Source organism: Macrotis lagotis, chromosome 1 (assembly GCF_037893015.1).
Source record: "Macrotis lagotis isolate mMagLag1 chromosome 1, bilby.v1.9.chrom.fasta, whole genome shotgun sequence".
In the NCBI taxonomy this organism is placed as follows: Eukaryota; Metazoa; Chordata; class Mammalia; order Peramelemorphia; family Peramelidae; genus Macrotis; species Macrotis lagotis.
Window position 1 is genome coordinate 791,432 of NC_133658.1, and position 18,352 is coordinate 809,783.

Below are 18,352 nucleotides of genomic sequence, written 5' to 3' on the forward strand. Positions count from 1 at the left end.
GTACTCGGCGAGGGGAGGCCGGCTCTCCCAATGGCCTTTGCATCTCTGTCCTGGTGGGGTCGTTGCCTTCTCCCCACCCCTGCGCCTGCCTGAGACCGGACACGAGTGGCATGAAGACCCAGGATCTGAGGTCCTGGACCCATCCCCTCCCCACTCTGGTCCTGGGTCAGGCCTTAGGCCACCAGAACCTCCTCCTTCATGTCACCCCCTCCCCAGACCTGCCAAGACCTCTCTAAGGGGCTCCCGTTCCCCCACCTGTGCATCCCCAACTGGCCCGCTGGCCCCGTCCATCCTCATTCATCTCTGGGCCCAGAGCTGGGGAGGTCTGAGTTCGGCCTGGGCCTTGGGCCCTTCCTAGCTGTGTGATCCTGGACAAGTCATCTCGCCTCTGTTGGCCTCGGTTTCCTCCTCTGTAAAGTCTCCAAGAGTTTCCGGTGAAGATCGATGAGACTGTATACCCCCCCACCCCACCCCGAGTCGGCCCTGGATAACCGGGGCCTCATTTATCATCTCATCCTCCTTATTTGTGGTCTAGCCATGTCCCACGTCCCACCCCTCACGTCCCATTTGGGGTTTCCTTGGCCAGGACCCTGGAGGGGTCGACCTTGTCCTTCTCCCCAGGCGTCCAGTGGGGTGCCCCGGCAGCATCTTGAGGGGCTCGGCAGGTTCCTGTCTTTTCTCTCCCTCCCTGCAGGGGGGCACAGCTTGGAGAGTCTTGGCAATGCGCCGGGGCAGGGAGTGATCTCCCAACAGCTCCAGACCATTTGGAGCCAAGGCAGGCTTGGTGTAGGCTGTCTTTGGTTGAATCTAGATTGGGAGAGTTTCCAGGGGAGGCTGGGGATCAGCACCCTTCCAAGGGCCCCTACGAGCCTGAGCGGGGTCCTCAGGCCCAATCCGGCCCCTCAGAGTTGCTGCCCAGCTGGCTGGCACAAATGCCCTGGAAATGAGGTTGGGAAGGCTGGCAGGCAGGTGGGGCCTGGGCTGGGGGTACTCGACCCTCGGCGCTCTGCTGAGCAGAAAAGGTGGACCGTTTGACCCTCCTGGTCTCAGTTTACTGATCTGTAGGGTGGGGAGAGTGGCAGCCCCCGCCCTGGGGGCTCAAAGGAGGCCAGAGAGCTTGACCACTCTGGAGGCTTTGTAGCCAAGTCAGCTCCACGGGGGGTGGGAGACAGCCTGGGGAGCGGGGCAGCCTGGAGGCGGTGGGGGAGAAGCAGGGAGGGAGGCAGAGGGGGGCCTGTGGGGTGGGCACACGGGAAGGCTCCTGGGGAGGGGGGCTGTTGGGACTCTGACAGGAGAGAGACCGGGGCGGAACACTATTCTCCCCATTTTTCAGTTGAGGAAACTGAGGCAGACCAAGGCTGGATTTGTCTACGGGTCACCCCCGGATTGTTGGGCTGATGGAGGCCCAAGAGTCCATGGCCTCTCCCCAGGGTCTGGCCCCCAGGGAGCCCCTGAAGGTCTGGTTTGGGGCCCTCCTGGTGTTCCTGGGCTGGGGAGGCTGTTCCTTCCGGGGGCCCAATGCTCATGGGGAGCCGGGGAGGGGGTCCTGGAGGCCCCGCAAGAAGCTGGATAGGCACAGGCGCCAGTCCACCGACCCCCGTGGAACCTCTGCCTGTTTTGTCCTCAGCCTGCTCCCACCCCCCCACCAACACAATGTTCTGGAGAATTCTTAGGAGGAATCTGGAATATGCCAGGCTAGCGGGATTCCAGAGCACCCCCCCCCGGGAGCGCCTTCCTCCCTGCCCCCTGGATCTTCCTGGCAGCTTGTGCCAGGGATGGTCCATCTCTTCTTTCAGTGGTGACGGCAGCGGCGAGCCCTCTCAGCTCTTGGGCAGGCTCCGGGACCGTCACCGGGACTGTCAAGCCCATGGCTAGAGGCTCCTGTACCAAGTGGTGGGCAGGAAGGGGGGCACATCTGGAGCCGGAACTCAGATGGGACTCAGAGCCGCCTCCCATGGCCCTTTGGGCGCCGTCCTGGGGGTGGCAGAGGCAGTGTGGGAGGACCACCCGCTCTTCCATGACTGACCCTCTTGGGATGGGGGTGGGGTTTGTCTTCCTTTCAGAGTGTGGGGTCCTGGACAGACACCTTTGATTCTCTGCCTGAAGGACACCTCAGGGGTCATCGATCCTGATTCTGACATCTGAAGAACCCCGGCCTGCTTGGGCCTCTCACGGCGTCCCTTAATCCCCCCCAAAGCTCGAGGAGCCTCTGTTATCCTGAGAAATGGGCACAAAGTGGGGGGCATGCTCCTCAATGGGAGCAGTCCAGTGCCCCGGGCTCCAATTAGAGACGCCTTGCTCTCCTTCCATGGCAGGGATGGAGGCCTCTGCAGGTGGTCTGGAGATGTCGGCTCTCCTGTCCAGTGTACTCAGTGGTTCTGGGTAGTAGGGGGCAGCTCCCCGAGAACCGCATTGCAGGAATCCTGTGGAAGCCCCTCCAAGTCCTGCTTCAGGATTTCATCTCCACTTTTCTGGGGCTGATGGAGAGAGAGGGCCCGGTCTGTTGTCTGTGACCCCGGGAGTTGGGGGGCATTTTGGGAAGCTCCTTGGATTCCAGGGTGTCACTGAATTCTCATGTGTCTGCATGCCGGTCTTCCTCCATTGTGCTAGCCCCAGAGGGGACCCCTCTCCAGCGCCACCAGCGCCTCTGATGGAGGAGCTTGGCCGCAGTTCTGGGCTCCCTCCGTCGACCCTGACACCCCTGATTTTATCAACATTTGAAAGTCATCATCAGGGTGAGCTAGGACGACTTCGAGAATCTTGTCCATTCTCTCAGAGCACAATTCAGCCAAAGGAAGACCCCCGACCCCAAGAACTTTAGGATCTCTCTTGCTCTGCCTCATGTTCCTATTTCTTCTCCTCTGAGGTCCTGGGGAGGGGGCTGCCCACAGCGAGCCTGTGGGACCCTCGGGGCTGTCTCTGGTGGAATCAGGGCAGACCTGGGGAGGTGGAGTCCTACTTTGCCATGTTGGTTGCTGGGTGCTCCCCCACCCCAGCCCTGGCTTGGGGGGGTGGGGGGAGGGGTGTTAAGGCCACAAGTTGACTCTCCTGGTCTCTTCACATCCTTGGGGGCAGAGCTCTCCTGGTGATGTCCAGGATCTCCTGTCGGGGAGGTGTTGGGGCCCCCCAAAAGCTGATCCTGAGCCAAGTGGGGAGGGGAAGGCCAGGCCCCCACCTGAGGCAATTTCCCAGGGCACTTTCCCAACTGAATAAAGAGGAGATTCCCCAAACAGCCCTTAGGGAATGGCCAACCACTCGGACATCCTCACCAAGAAGACCCCCACCAGGGTCACAGGGTGCCAGACATGGCAGGAGCGACTGAACCACCACCCTCCTGAGAGGATTCCTGTTTTACAGCTGAGGAAACTGAGGCAGCCAGAGGTGAAGCACCTGGGCTCTCTTTGGCAAGTCCAGTCCTGATCCAGAGTGGGCAATGATTCCTCCCAGGCAGACTCCGACCCCAACTGGAGGGGGAGGAGGAGGAGGAGGCTCCAAGCCATAGTCTCAGGCAAGAAGAGAGGAGAGCCCTGACTCAGCAGCAGCTGGGGGGCTTCTGGTGCCCTGGGGAGGGGGCCAGGTTGCCAGGTTGTCGGTGGCCAGTGGCTGCCATGCAGGACAATCGGGGTGGTCTCAGCTGTCTTCTCTGTACATCCCCACCCCAGGCTGGGGTGGGTGTGGAGGACGACTGAGAAATGCCCGGGCCAGGCAACCCTCAAGGTGGGCACCTCTCTCATGAAGCAGAGCTCTGGGCATTGCCAGGCCCACTTTGTAGAGGGGGAAAGCTGATGGTAAAGATCATCCCCCCATTTCTCTGGTTCCATTCTCTCCTCCCTCTCTGCTCCTGCAAGCAGTCTCCTTGGCTGGCCTACTGTCCACGGAATACCCACTAAATGGTGTACCCCCAGACTCTATCCTGAATCCCTTTTTATCTGCCTCCCAACCTCTTCTGTGAGTGATGGCTTGACCTCTCCGGCCACCTCTTGGACACTCCAAACTGGACAGCCCCAAGATGCCAGGATGGAACTCGTGGTCTTGTCCCCCCTAAGGGTACCTCATTCCCCCCAGGAACCAAGGCTCATAGCCCAGGCATCACCCTTTCAACCCCTCGACGGGTCAGTCTTGTCCACCTACACACTTGTCACCCTCATCTTCTCCTCCAGCACCCCGGGTCCCGTGCTCCTCTACCCCATCCCCCCTCCAGCCTGGACCCCTTCTGTGGCCACCTCATTGGGCCAAGCCCTCCAAAGAAGCGAGTGAGAGATGGCGACGGGGACTGATGGCCACAGGAGAGATAGCGCCTTTCCGTCACTGGATGGCTGAGGAAGGCCGCTGGCCAAGGGTGAGCTGAGCCCCGGCAGCACTGTCCTACGGACCCCCCCCCCCCCCCACTGCTCCTTTGGGAGCTGCTGTGATCAGAGAATGACCAGGACTGGAAAAGGGCCGACAAACAGTAAGTGTTGGGTCATCCGAGGGACACCTGTGGACTCCCTGGTCCCCGCCACGAAGGTAGGGCTGATGGGGGCCGTGGCCCAGAGCCACATAGACAAGGAGTGGCCGAGTACATAGTGGCCATTCAGGAAGCTTCCATTGGTGCTTGTTGTTCAGAAACAGAAGGCGCATACCCCCAGAAAGCTCCAGGGTGGGTGGCCCAGGCCTTCCCAGGACATCTAGCCAGAGGCAGGAACATTGGAGGAAGCTCAGAGATGACGATGGGAAACGAGTCATGTCTTCCAGAGAAGCAGGAAGCGTTTGAAACGGCGCCTCAGCAACCCCAGGGCTGGTGCTCTCCTGGCCTGGGCCCCCAGGGCCCCCGTGGGGTCTGCAGCTGCCTGGCCTCTGTGAGCCGTGCCCCTGCTCACTCTGCTGCCTCCCCCTGGCCTGGCCTGCCCATGGTCCTGGACGCCGTCTCCTGAACATGGTAAACCCCCAGCCCTGCCCTGGCCTGGGTGGTGCCAATCACCTAACCCCCCCACCCCGCCCCGGCCCAAGACTGCTCAAAGGACACTCCGCCGACCCGGGGAGGCCATCGGGGTCTTGAGCGCAGGCCCACGAGGCCAACTGGGAAGAATCCCCCCGGGCGAATCCCAAGCCCAGCTCCCTCTGTGGGAGCGAGGGGAGGCTGCTGTATCTGGAGGACAGATGGTACACACTGTGGTCTGGGACGCTGGGGGGTCAGACAGCCCCAAGTGGAGGCCCCCAAAAGGCTGCGTGACCAGGTGCTGGGGAGGGTCCTTTCTGAAGACAGAGCCACGGGGCTGCCCTACATTCGAGGCTGCCCTGGCCCCCCGCTGCCCCAGCTCCTTCCCTCTGCTTATCACCTCCTGCTTATTCTGCCCAGAGTTGTCTGGCCACGACGGTCAGCTCCCTGAGGGCAGGGCCTGTCTCTGGCCTCCTTTTGTCTCTGTCCAGGTGGATTGAGTGAATGACCTCAGTTATCCTACAAACAATGCTCGGGGGTTGGGAGCCCAGTCCCAGTGGGGCTGGGCAGTCCATCTCAAAGGCTTGCTCAAACTGGGACCCCAGGAGTGGAGTCCAAGGGACCTCTGGAAAATGCCACCCCCACTCACCCGTCTCAGGGCACCTCCTTATGGCGGAGGGGTTGTGTCACCTCCCACCCACTGCCACAGCAGCCCCTGCGTGCTCCCTGGCCAGGTGCTCCTTCCTACCTTGCTGGAGGCCCCCGAGGAGGAGCTGACCACCAGGCTGGGGATGGTGTCTCCGGTGCCTGTGGTGCAGGGAGCCCCGGGGGCGGCTGGTGCGGGCAGCCTGGAGGGCACGATGGGCAGAGGTAGGAGGCCGGGCCGGGCACTGATGGCACCGGCAGCTGCGGCGCTACAGCTGGTCAGGCTCCCGGGGGTGCCGTTGGCGCTCCATTCTCGGCGGTCCCAGCCAGGGGCACGGTACTCTCGTTCGAATCGGCTGTGGTGCCGGGACATCTCGGGGCCGGGCAGCTGGTGTGCACAGGACCACCGAGGGCTTACCTGTAGAGCGAGAACAGAGAGAAGCCTCTTTAGAGGAACCGCTCCCCACGGGTCCCCCAGGTTCAGGGGCTGGGTGGGGGTGGGGTGGTCATCAGCACTGCTGGGGGGAGCCCCCCAAACTGGCCTGTCGTCCAGCGAACCAGAGGTCTCTGGCTCTCCGCGGCCCATCAGCTGGCCTGCTCTCTGAGCCACATTGGCCTCTTTCTGCTCCCCCTCCTCTCTTCTGGCTCAAGGTGCCCCAACCCACTGGAGGCCTCTTTTTGGATTCTGTCTTGGTCAGGGCTGAGACAGTTGGGGTCAACTTTGTGTTTCCTTCTCTATGCTCAAGGTGGGCATCCCCCTGCCTCTCCCTTTGGGCTTTGTGAGCCGGGCTTGGAGCGTCATCAACTTGGGATCAATGAAGGACCAAACCGCTTTCTGTGGGGCTTCCTCTGCTGCAGAGCAGGGGTGGGCAGTGGTTGGGGCTCTGAGCTCTGAGTCACACGACCCAGGTTTGAAAATTGCCCCAGGACCTTGGCCCTCGCTTCCGTCTGTTGGACTGGGAGCACATTCCTCCTGGGGTTGGTTTCGGCCGGGAGGGAGCTGGGGGGGGGGCATGGTGTTCTTAACCCTCACCCTTTTGATGGGTGATCTCGGCCTCTGGCAGAGCCCTTCTTTGGGAGCTGGCCCTTCCTTGGGCATCAACCTTCACCTGCTCTAGGTCATACATGGGCATCCCTGCCACCAGTGGGAGGCTGGGGTGGGCACAGCTGCATGGAGGAGGGGTGTCTTGTCCTGAAGGGCTGGCACCAGGCACCGGCGGCACAAGACCCCCCCTTGTCCCGGGCCAGAGCCAGACTCCATGATGAACTCCCCTCCAGCTGGCACAGACGCCAGCAGACACTCAGTGCTTCTTGTCCCCTTTCTTCCTGCATCACAGGGCCTGAGAGAACTGGGGAGCGGCTGTGGCTCAGACCACAATGGGAGCTCTGTCCTCCTCTCCCTGACCTACAGCCGTCAGGAGGCATCCAGGGGGCACCACAAGACACAGAGTACTGGGCCTGGAGTCAGGAAGACCCGAGTTCAAATTCAGCGTCAGAGGCTTCCTAGCTTTGTGGCCCTAGGCAAGTCACTTGACCTCTGTCTGCCTTGGTTTCTTCAACAATAGAGACAATAACAACATCCACCTTCCAGAGTTACGGTGAGAATCGAGGGAGATAATCTTTGTAAGAGCACTTGGCCAGAGCTGTTATCATGAACCTTATTATTACTATTATTATCATCAGTAGTAGTAGCAGCAAGAGTCAGAATAGTAGAAGGAGTAGGAGTAGCAGCAGCAGCAGCAGCGGCAGCAACGGTTCTCACATATTTTGGGCCAGTGTCAGGTTAATATGAGGCATGGCTTTGAGGAATGGAGGAAGGGGGACAGGGACTCACTGTCCTCTTCCTTGGATGGGCTCCACTTGGGGTTCCATATTAGGAAGGATGCCAATAAGATGGAGAGGTCCAGAGGGGGCAGCCAGCATGGGGAGGGACCACCCCAGAAGGCAGACAGCCTTCCTGAAGTTCTTATCTAGGCACAATAGATGATAAGGTGCTCAGGCCTGGCTGGCACACCATCCACCAGGTCTTAGGGAGTAGAGATCCTTGGGGACATTGGGCATGCCAGGAAGTGGGGGCATCAGGGTGGAGTGGGAGCCAGCCAACCACAATGCTGAGGAAACTCCTCCGGCTTGGCAGCTTGATGTCCTGGCCAGACCCTCCTCAGGCTGACCCCGAGAACCCCATGGGGAGATGGGAGGGATTAGTTCTTCAGGAAGGGAATGAGCACATGCACCCATCTCCTGGGTGCTAGGCAGAGCCTGGACCCAGAATATTGCTCTCCAGATTCCAAACCCAGATGACTCCTCTATGGGTCCTTACACGGAAAGCTGCCGGGGAAGGAAAGGCTTGGTTGGGCAGAGAGGATCCTGGCCAGGCGGTCAGCCTCCTCCTCACCCCATGGTCAGCCTGGCTCTGGGCTACTCACTGGTGCCCCCAACATGGCTCATGCAAGAGGCTCCTTGTGTCCTGGGCCCATTTTTCTGCCGGCTGGCAGGCTAGTGGCATCCCTGGACATTTCTGGGATTGGGTGCAAGGAGCAGCAGAGGGTCCTTAAAAAGTGCCCAACTGTCCTTGTTTTCTACTCAAGACTCGCTCCCCCCCATCCTTCACTTGGAAATGGGCACATTCTATGGATATTGATGGGAAAAAAGAATGCCATTTCTGGTTGGCTTTACATGCTCAAGATGTGATTCCTGGGAGTGAGAATGACTCATTCAGCCCTTGATTAAGAAGGTGCCAAGGAAGAGGGTTGAGGGGCAGCCTCCACATTTGGCAGCAGAGGGATGGAAGAGCCCCTTTAGCCTGGGATCTCTAAGCAGGAAAGGGCATCCAGGGCATCCGATCCTGCTCATGTACCAAAAATGGTGGTTCCATGGACCTCTGAGAAACCCCCATGTAGGAACAACAGCATGGCAAGGGTGGCCCAGCTGTGCCTGAGCCTCTAGTAGGGCAGGGAGAGGGAGCTGGGTCACACTGAGAGGTGACCCGGATCATTGTGCAGGGTGACCTGGGTCACTGTATGGGGCAGCTCGGGTCACTGAAGGACAGGGTGGCTCTTCCTCTGTTCCCCAGCCTGGACAGAGAAGGAAGGCAGCCCGAGGGGAGGTATGCAGGGGCTCCTCCTTGTTCTGCTGGGCTGGGAGACCCTTCTCTGGAACAAAAGCCATCCTGTCCTCTCTCTTATGGGGCAGGCCTGCCCAGGTTCTGTGTATCTATCGGGGGTTGGACTCAATGAGGCTCAGACTGGGCCTGGACTAGGCCTCCCCTCGATCCCTCCTCACATCACGAGGCCCTCTGCCCTGCTCATCTTCCTGGGGAGCCCTGTGAGGGCACAGGGCACCTCCCAGAGAGAAGGGGCTCCTCCTGAGCCTCAGGCTGCCTCTCCATTAGAAAGCTGGAGGCACCCCCCTCTCCCAGGGTCTCTCCCAGAGACATCAGAACCTCAGCCCCAGAGAGTCTTGGGACAGGGGCCAGAGGAGCCAGAAGGGATCCTTAGTTTACAGATAAGGAAACTGAGACCCAGGTACATTGGGATTTGAGCCCTGCTCTGGGGATTCCACAGAAGGAGCCCCTCAGCCTCTGCCGAGACACCCCCTGCTCCGTTCTCAGGCGATCACCTCGACTGCTTGGCCTGTTGGGCTGGAGAACTCCGAGCACACGAGATGGGCAGCTGGGTGTTTCCAGGGCAGGCCTGCCAACCCCTCGCTCCATTTATCAAAGGCTTATCACTTGCCAACCTCGGGGGCCATCGGGTGGAGGCTCCACAACAAGGGGCCAGGGGAGCAGGTGCTCCCTGCATCCGACCACTGGATTCCTCTGGAGAGGAGGCTAATCCCTGGCTCCCATGGCCCGCCCGCAGCCAGGCGGCCACGGCCTCATTAGCTCTGTGCCACACAGAGGGGCCCGGCCCAAGAGGAGACAAGTCTCTGTGAAGCTGGGCTTAGTGACAGGACTTAGCGGTCCATTTAAAGCTTCCCAGCTGTCACTTGGAGCCTTGACCGGAGAGCCGGACAGTTGGGAGGACAGGGCTGGGCCTGGCTGTCTGGGCAGGGCCAGGCTGGGCCGGACTGGGGAGAGCAAGAAAGTACTGGGGTGGACTGGGGAGAGCAGAATAGAGCTGGGGCAGATAGGATAGAACCGTATTGGGAGGGCAGGGCAGAGCTGGGCCAGGCAGGGGGCAGAACAGGAATAGGCTGGGCAGGACAGGGCAGAGCTGTGCTGGGCTGGGGAGAGCAGAAAAGAACTGGGCCAGCCTGGGAAGGGCTGGGTAGGTTGGATAGAACTGTATTGGGTCTTTTATTGGGCAGGGCAGGGCAGGGCAGGGCTGGACAGGCCAGGCCTGGGCCAGGCTTGGGAGGGGGCAGAACAGGGCCAGTCTGGGCAGTAGATGGCCATTTGCAGAGCTGAGTTGGGACAGTGTCTGTGGGGTGGGGGTCCTTAGCTGGTGGCTCTCTGTCACAGAACTCAAAGCTGTTAACTGAGCCTGCTGCCCCTGGGGCCCCCCACCTCCTGTCCAAGGTCAGGCTGGGGCTATCAATGAAAGCCAAGGGAGAGCCTTGCTTGGAAGCCAGCTGACATTCCAGAGGAGGCTGGGCCCAGCGTCCCTTGGGGTCTCACTTTACCCTCTGCCTTCAGAGCAGTCAATAATGGTCTGGCATAAACAAGACGAGGCAACGTTAGGAGGTGCTCTGGGCTGGTCCTGGGGGAGGTGAGGGGGAGAGGGCGAGACTGCCGAGGAGGCCGCTCTCCGATCGGTCCATGGGGCAGGGCCGCCGAGAAGACTGGAAGCCCCAGAGCAGATGGCACAGCCCCACCCAGTCTCCCTAGAAAAGTCCTTCCGGGATGTCTGCCAAACTTCCAGCCAAGAGGGTGAGAATGGCATGGCCTGGGTAGGCTCTGCTGTCCACGTGAGAGGGTGATCAAGGGTTGCTGGACTTGCCAACAAAGACTGGGGGAAGGTTTTGATGAACAAACAAATGACAAGATCTCTTCTATAAGAAGGTGCAGGGGTATTACCCTCCCCCCAGAGAGGACCTCAGCCTTCCTCAGACTGATGGCCCCCACCTGCCGCCAGGATGGAAGTGCATGGATGGGACAGAACTTCGTCTGACGTCGGCAGCACAGAACAGCAGAAAAGCTGCCTGGGGACCCCCAGGAGCAAGGGGAGATGAGGGGGAGGGGATGGCAGGTTTTAATACCCCACCCCCAGATTTAATAAGCTTATATCTGGCTGCCAGTCTTGCCAGTTCCTCCCCATCTGCCCAGGCACAGAGCTGGAATATATTTTCAGGGCTGACTGCTGACTTCCAGTGAGCAGGCCCAAGGCGATTGTCAAGTCTCTCCAGCCTTCTGCCATCCCATAGTCCCTCTTCCCAGTGCCCATCTGAACTGGCAGTGCTGATCTCGCTCTCGAAAGGACCTTGCCAGAACCAGACCGAGATTCTCTCCACCTCTAGCATCCCTGAGTACTTCTCATCCAGAAGCCTGCAGACCCCCAAGGAGGGGTCCCCAGCCCTTGTGGGCAGCCTCTGCTATGCTGGGATACCAGCCAGCCCAGACTAGTCTTTTTGTACCTTGTCCCGCCTTTCCTGGTTCCTCCCTTGGGGGCCAAGTGGGCGGAGACTGGAAAGCCCTCTGACTGGCCAGTCCTTTGGCTCCACTGGGCAATGATCTCACAGGCCATGGACCCTTCACCATGCTGTTGGCCTCTTTTGGAGGTTTTCCAGTTTACCAAATGTGCCCGGAACTGAATTCAGTGCCGCAGTGAGATCTAATGGGAGTGGGGGTCTCTTTCCTATCCCTTGCCCCACCTCTCTAATTTTGACCCAAGAGCCCATTAGCTGCCTTGATTGCTTCTTCATATGTCTACTTTTCCTGAGCTTGAGGTCCACTCAGACTCCCAGATCTTTCTTAGCCCCATCCCCAAGAAATTGCTATGTAATCATTTCTCTCTCATCCTGTCTTTGCAAAGACAAGTTTTTGAACCCAAATATAAGACTTTACATTGCTGTCTACTGAGTTTCATCTTTTTATTGTAAACAAAGTTTCTTTTAGTCAAGGCTCTGATTTTTCCAGTAGTAATATATGGGGGGTGGAGAGGGAGAGTTGGACTATAAAGAAAAGAATGTGGTGCTGGAGAAGACTTTTTTTTTTGGTTTGGCTTTTACAAAGCAATGGGATTAAATGAATTGTCCAAGGTCCCACGGAGAAGACTTTTGAAAACTTCTTGGTCAGCAAGGAGATCTAATCATTCAGTACTTAAAGAATTTAATTCAGAAATTCATTCTAGTAGTTCATTAGGTGGTCAGAGACTGAAGCTTAAATGCTTTGGTCACTGAACAAGAAGATGGGATCGTTGGAAGGGCCTGATGTGTGGAAAGAGGGAAGGCAAAAGGAAGAGGGGATGGCAGAGGCGGAGATGGAGAGAAGTAACGAGCAGAAGCTTGGACCGACCTAGGGAGATGGTGGAGGCTAGGAGGTCTTGGCCTACCAGGGTCCATAGAGTCATGAAGAGTTGAACGTGGCTGAACGACTCAACACAACAACGCAACACAGCATTCTTATTACTGAGGCAGCGAGGTGGCACATCAGTCAGGAAAACCTGAGTTCAAATCCAACCACAAGCTAAGTGACCCTGGACAAGTCACTACATTTCTCTCTGCCTGTTCCATCAGCCATCTTTATAATATCTACCTTCCAAGGTTGTGGGGGGTAAAATGGGGGAATGTTTGCAAAGTGCTTGGCACAGGATCTAGCAGAAAGGGGGTGCTTCATCCATCCTAATTTCCTCAGTCCCTGCTTGAGCATGCCAGGGTCTTTGGGCATCCTAGTTGTCATTAAGGATGCCAGTGCTCCTACCCAGCCTTAGGGCATTAGCAAATCTTATGAACCTTTATCCAAATCAATGAAAAGAGCTGTGGACCAACTGTAGATCCCTGGGTCTGCCAAGTGGCACAGTAGATAGTGTGCTCAGTCAGGAGTCAGGAAGACCTGAGTTCAAATCCAGTCTCAGACATTAGTCATGTGACCCTGGGCAAATCACTTTAACCCTATTTGCCTCAGTTTCCTCATCTGTCAAATGAGATGGAGATGGATATGGAAAACCACTCTAATATCTTTGCCGAGAAAACCCAAGTGGGGCCAGGAAGAGCTGGACATGACTGAAACGACTGAACCAGGGATTGGCTAGTCTTTGAATCAGTTTTTGAAAGGCCCTGCCTACCCTCTTGGCCAGCCCATGCTTTGCTCAGCCCCAGGGGTACTCTGAACAGACCCTGTCCACCAAGGGGATGGAAAGTCAGTTCAGCAGGACCTCTCCTCAAGGAAGCTAGGTGGGCTTTTGGACCTAGGTTTCCTCAACATCTTGAAGTCCCTTCTGGGACCTTCCCCAGGCCATCAGAGGACTCCCTCCTCTTCCCTTGATATGCTTCTCCTTCCTCAGTGCTGAGGACCCCCCAGTTGAGTTTGAGTAGAAGGCCACAGTAGAATCATTCTGCTCCTTGGGCTTCCAACACTCCTGACACCCAACACAGAGGGAGGAGCTGGCCCCTGGGGCCTCCCAGAGCATGGAGGAAGGAGCCAGCACATTCCATGAGGTCCTTGGCAGGAGAGCAGAAGGGGCAGCATCCCCTGCCCTGGTGGGCATCCTGGGTGGACATGGCATTTCTTGACTTCACAATTGGGATCCCAGAAGGCAACAGCAGTCTGGGGGGGTTTGGGATGGCCCTTTACAGCTTGTCTCCATCTCTATCAGTGCGGGCACCAGGATGGGGGTGGTCACTCAGTGCCGTGGATGGAGACCTCAGTGCCCAGTCATCTTGAAGGGCCAGTGCTTTCCCTTTGACTAGAAGTCGCAGGAAGTACACATCGGCTCCTTCCTTGAGGTGCTATCTGGGAAAACCAAGCAAATGCTGGGGCCCAGGAGCCTCCCCATGGAATTGGGGTGAGATGGCAATGAATCTTCCAGCATGAAAACTGCTTTTATCAAGTTTTAAATGGCTTCAGTTCTGAAGAAAGTTCTCAGGTGGAAGACGTGGCAATGGCTTCCTGATAGTCTGCATCCTGACCAAAGGATGCTCTGGGATGCTCTTCTTGCCTATGGTTTGGGTACTCAGGCTGATGCCACGCTTGGCCTGATGCCTCCCTCAGCTTGATGTCATGCTCAGCCTGATGTCACCTTGCCTGGAGTGAGTGAGCCTGGCTCCTTGTTTGCCCTGGCCAGGCCAGTTCTGGCTCCGTCACCTCATCAAAGTGGCAGCCTTTGAGCCCTCATCTTGAAGTCAGCGAAGGCCCCTTTGGTAAGGAGGCCAAGAGTTGGCATTTCTGTAGTGCTACAAGACCATTGAGGACCCAAAGAACTGCAGTCTCCCTACTCTCCTTTGCTGCACATCTCCATCCAATATACCCAATTGGGTATAGATGCCTAGATGTCTCACACTTTCCCCGTGTGCATCACAGAGAAAACACTTGTGGAGATTGGGAGGCTGAGGAATCGACTTCAGGAAGTTTGCAAGGGTCCTGGTTCACACACACACACACACACACACACACACACACACACACACGCACACACACACACGCACACACACGCACACAGGCATGCAGGTGGAAGGGACTGGTCAACCACCAACACTCACAGTATTGGGGCTCCAATAGCAGCTGAGCCTGAAGAGAGGCTCCCAGCATGGTAGATGAAGCTTCCAAGGACTTCTTTCATTGAATTGTTAAGATCAGAAGGCAGCCGTTTCCTCTATAATAATCTTTCCTTTACTACATAGACTGTTTCTTTTTTAAATGGGGCATGCATGCACGTGCGTGCACATGTGTGTGTGTGTATGTGTGTGTGTGTGTGTGTGTGTGTGTGTAAGGCAAAGACAAATGTTGTAAACCAAAAACAATAAAGAGACTAAAACTCATTTTCTTTTAAGGAAAAATCAAAAGGAACCCTAGGGAAGTTGATGGGATTCTGGTTCCATCCTTATTAGGGCTTGATGTCTGAGTACTGGTTTCTGGACTGTATCTGGGAGAAGAGCCTGGGTGAGTGTCCCCCATTCTGGAAGGTGGCCTGGCTCCTCTGGAGAGGCTAGAAAAGCTTCTGGGAAACAGTCCCTTAGGTCCAGGGATTCTGGCCAGAGAGCCCCTTTGTCCTTCCCCTGTGGAGGATTCCCTCCTTCCAAGCCAGCACTGGCTCAGGATACCATCCCCACCAGCTTATCTTCAATTGGAGACAAAATCCTTTATGAAAGCAGAGAGCTCATAGGGTCCACAATGCCATGCTCTAGCATGGTGGAATGCTTTGCCTTGGCGGTCACTGAACTGTGCTGGGGTCCACTTGCTCCCAACAATCCTGAAGTCAGAGTGGCAGCACCTGCCCTGGGAATGGACTGAAGCTGGTACCATTCTGATGTTCCCTGGTCTCTAGCCTGGCTTCCTTTGCTACATTCCACTCTCACCTGCTATCATCTTTTTTTTTTAAGGTAATATAATGCTTTATTAGAATGACATACCTGAGTGGATATGATCCTGAGCAGGCAAGGGACATCCTGAAGAAGTGGGAGGGTATCTGAGAAGAGCTTTATAGAAAGGGGATGGATAAAGTCTAAAGACAAAGTTTATGCCTCCTAAATTTGGCTCCATCTTACTGTTAAGTGGACTTAACAGCAAATTTGTACAGATTATTAGCTCTGGATTAGGAAATAACTTTATTTCTCTGGTACTATGATACCATGGTTCTCTACTACTTATCTTTTATTTTTTTATTTTATTTTTTTTGCTTGCCCAAGGCCACATAGCTAGGTAATTATTAAGTGTCTGAGACCGGATTTGAACCCAGGTACTCCTGATTCCAGGGCCAGTGCTTTATCCACTGTGCCACCTAGCTGCCCCACTACTTATCTTTTAATTACAAAAGGAGGAAAAAAATGAACTCTAACCAATAGGTTACTTCAGGAAAAAATACATTCTGCTTCATTGAATGCCTTAAAAGAGTCTGACATCATCTTTCAAGTCTCCTTTCAACTGAGAAAAGCTTCCTAAACAAAAAGAAGTGAGGGCTGGCATGGGAAACTCACAGATGAAACTCCTACAGGATAGCACCTTGACTAATTTAATGGTGCCTCCAAAGACACCACACAAGTCAGTCTCTCACTGCCTTAGTTTTCCCATCAGTCAGATGGGGAGAGTAACAGCCCCTCTCTGAAAAGGTTGTTGTGAGCTACTCTCTCTCACCCTTAGAGAACTGTTGAGAGCATCATGAATTTAATGAATTATCCAGTCACCCAGTTCTTGAAGCCCATCTCTTTCTATCTGCTAACCACCAAACTTTTCTATTAGTGAATATCTTACAAAAATGCTAACAAAAATCTGGCAAACACACCACAAAAATATCCAAAGCATTATTCACAATAACCAGGTTGAGTTTATACCATGGATACAGGAATGGTTCATTAGGAAAATAACATAATTACATAAAAACAAGAATGGGAGTGGTGGGGGTGGAGCCCAGGTGGTGAAGAAAAGGTAGCCCAAGTTTTTCTCCAAAACCCCTCTGAACACCTTTACATACTACCAAAAGACAGTTTCTGGAGCAACAGAACCCACAAAAGGACAAGGTGAAATAATTTCCCATCAAAAACAACTTAGAAGGTTGGCAGGCAAGGTCTGTCCCACCATGGTGAGAGAGGAGCACAGTCTAGTCCAGGCTGGGCCAGCACAGCCCCAGGAAACCAGGATCAGGTCTTGGGAGCACTGAATCTGCTTCAGCAGCTGCTTCCAGAGCTCTCAGCCCACAGATGGTAAGACAGGGGGTCAGAAGGAGATTACAGGGGTCTTTGCTGGCACTGAGGCAGGACTCTGCTGCTTTGCCTATACTCAGATCCTGGTCTCGGTCCTGTGGCAGTCCCTGGGTGAAGGGGAGCATTAGCACCAGAGCTTATGGTCACTCTGGATGAATGCTTACAGTTCTAGGGCAGAAAAAGTTCTTGTGGTTGTTCACAGACCAGAGCACAGGCTCAGAACATACCCCTCCTTAGATCATACCGCCTTGGAAGAACTGAAAACTTGCTGGTACCTAGAAGTATCTCTGAAAACAACCACACAAAACAGTGCATCCTCCATTCTGGAAGAAGAACCCTACTTTAACAAAGAGTTAAAAGTCAAGTAAAAGGTTGGGAACATGAGGAACAAGAGAAAAAATTCTGACCATAGAAAGTTACCATGGTGACAAGGAAGGTCAAAACACACATACTCAGAAGATAACAAAGTCAAAGCTCCTATATCCAAAGTCTCCAAGAAAAATATTGATTGGTTTCAGGTCATGGGAGAGTTAAATAAGGATTCTGAAAATCAGGGAGGAGAAGTAAGGAAGGTTTGGGAGAAGAAATGAGAGGGATGCAAGAAAATCATGAACAGCAAGTCAACAGTTTGGTGAAGGAGATGCCATCTTAAATAACATCTTAAAAAACAGACTAGGTCAAATGGCAAAAAAAGGTACCAAAAAAAAATCAATGAGGAGAAGAATGCCTTAAAAAAGCAGAATAGATCAAATGGAAAAAGAGGCACAAAAATTCCCCTAAGGGGGAAAAAACTTTCATAAAAATAAAACCAGTCAAATGGAAAAGGAGTTATAAAAACTTGTGGAAGAAAATAATTTCTTAAAAATAAGAATTGAGCAAATTGAAGTGAATGACTTTATGAGAAATCAAGAAAAAACAAGGAAAATCAAAATAATGAAAAAATAGAAAACAATGTGAAATATCTTATTGGAATACAATTGACCTGGAAAATAGATCCAGGGGAAATAAATTATTTTAAAATTATTGGACTTCCTGAAAAACGTGATCAAAAAAAGAGCCTAGACATTAACTTTTCAGAATTTATCAAGAAAAATTACCCCAATATACTAGAATCAGAAGGTAAAAGAGAATCTGAAAGAATCCAACAATCACCTCTTGAAAGAGATCCCAAACCTCCCAGAAATGTTATAGCCAAATTTAGAGCTCTCAGGTCAAGGAGAAAATATTGCAAGCAGGCAGAAAGAAACAATTCAAGTGCCTTGGGGTCACAGTCAAGATAATACAAGATTTAAAAGCTTTAGATTGAAGAACTTGGAATATGATATTCTAAATGGGAAAGGCACTAAGATTACAAGAGTCACCTATGCAGCAAAACTGAATATAATCCTTCTGGAAGAAAAGACCAGAGCTGAATAGAATATTTGATTTTCAAATACAAGACTCAAGAGAAGCATAAAAAGGTAAATAGGAAAGGGAAATTAAGGGGACTTAATAAGATTGAATTGTTTACATTCCTACATGGGAAGATGATCCCTAACTCATAAAGAACTTTCTCATTATTAGGGCAGTTAGCAAGAGTATTTACAGACACAGGTATGAGTAGAATATGAAGGGTTGATATCTAAAAAAATAAAATTAAGGAGTGAGAGAGGAATGTACTAGGAGGAAGAGAAAGGGAGAAGTAGAATGAGGTAAATTATCTTATATAAAAGCATCAAGCAAAAGCTTTTACAGTGAAGGGGTAATGAGGAGGAATGAGGGAATCTTACTTTCATCAGAACTGACTCAAAGATGGTATAACATACATATTCAATTGGGTATAGAAATCTATACTGGAAAGTAGGAAGGGAAAGAAATAAGAAAATGGGGGAATGAGAGAAGGGAGGGCAGATTGGGGGAGGGGTAAACAGGAACAAAACACTTTTGAGGAGGAACAAGGTGAAAGGAGATAGTAGAATAGATAGAAGAAATAGGATGGAGGGAAATACAATCAAC

General features: G+C 54.0%; 1 protein-coding gene across 2 annotated transcripts in view; it reads right to left on the minus strand.

Annotated features, from left to right (window-relative positions):
- The window catches only part of KLHL29 (kelch like family member 29), a 159,343-nt gene that overhangs the window by 47,188 nt on the left and 93,803 nt on the right, over positions 1–18,352 (minus strand). For both annotated transcript variants that reach the window (XM_074194803.1, XM_074194812.1), the window contains one exon: positions 5,667–5,981. In XM_074194803.1, the coding sequence (XP_074050904.1) occupies positions 5,667–5,936 (270 nt within the window). In that variant the 5' untranslated portion in view covers positions 5,937–5,981. The remainder of the gene's footprint in view (positions 1–5,666; positions 5,982–18,352) is intronic.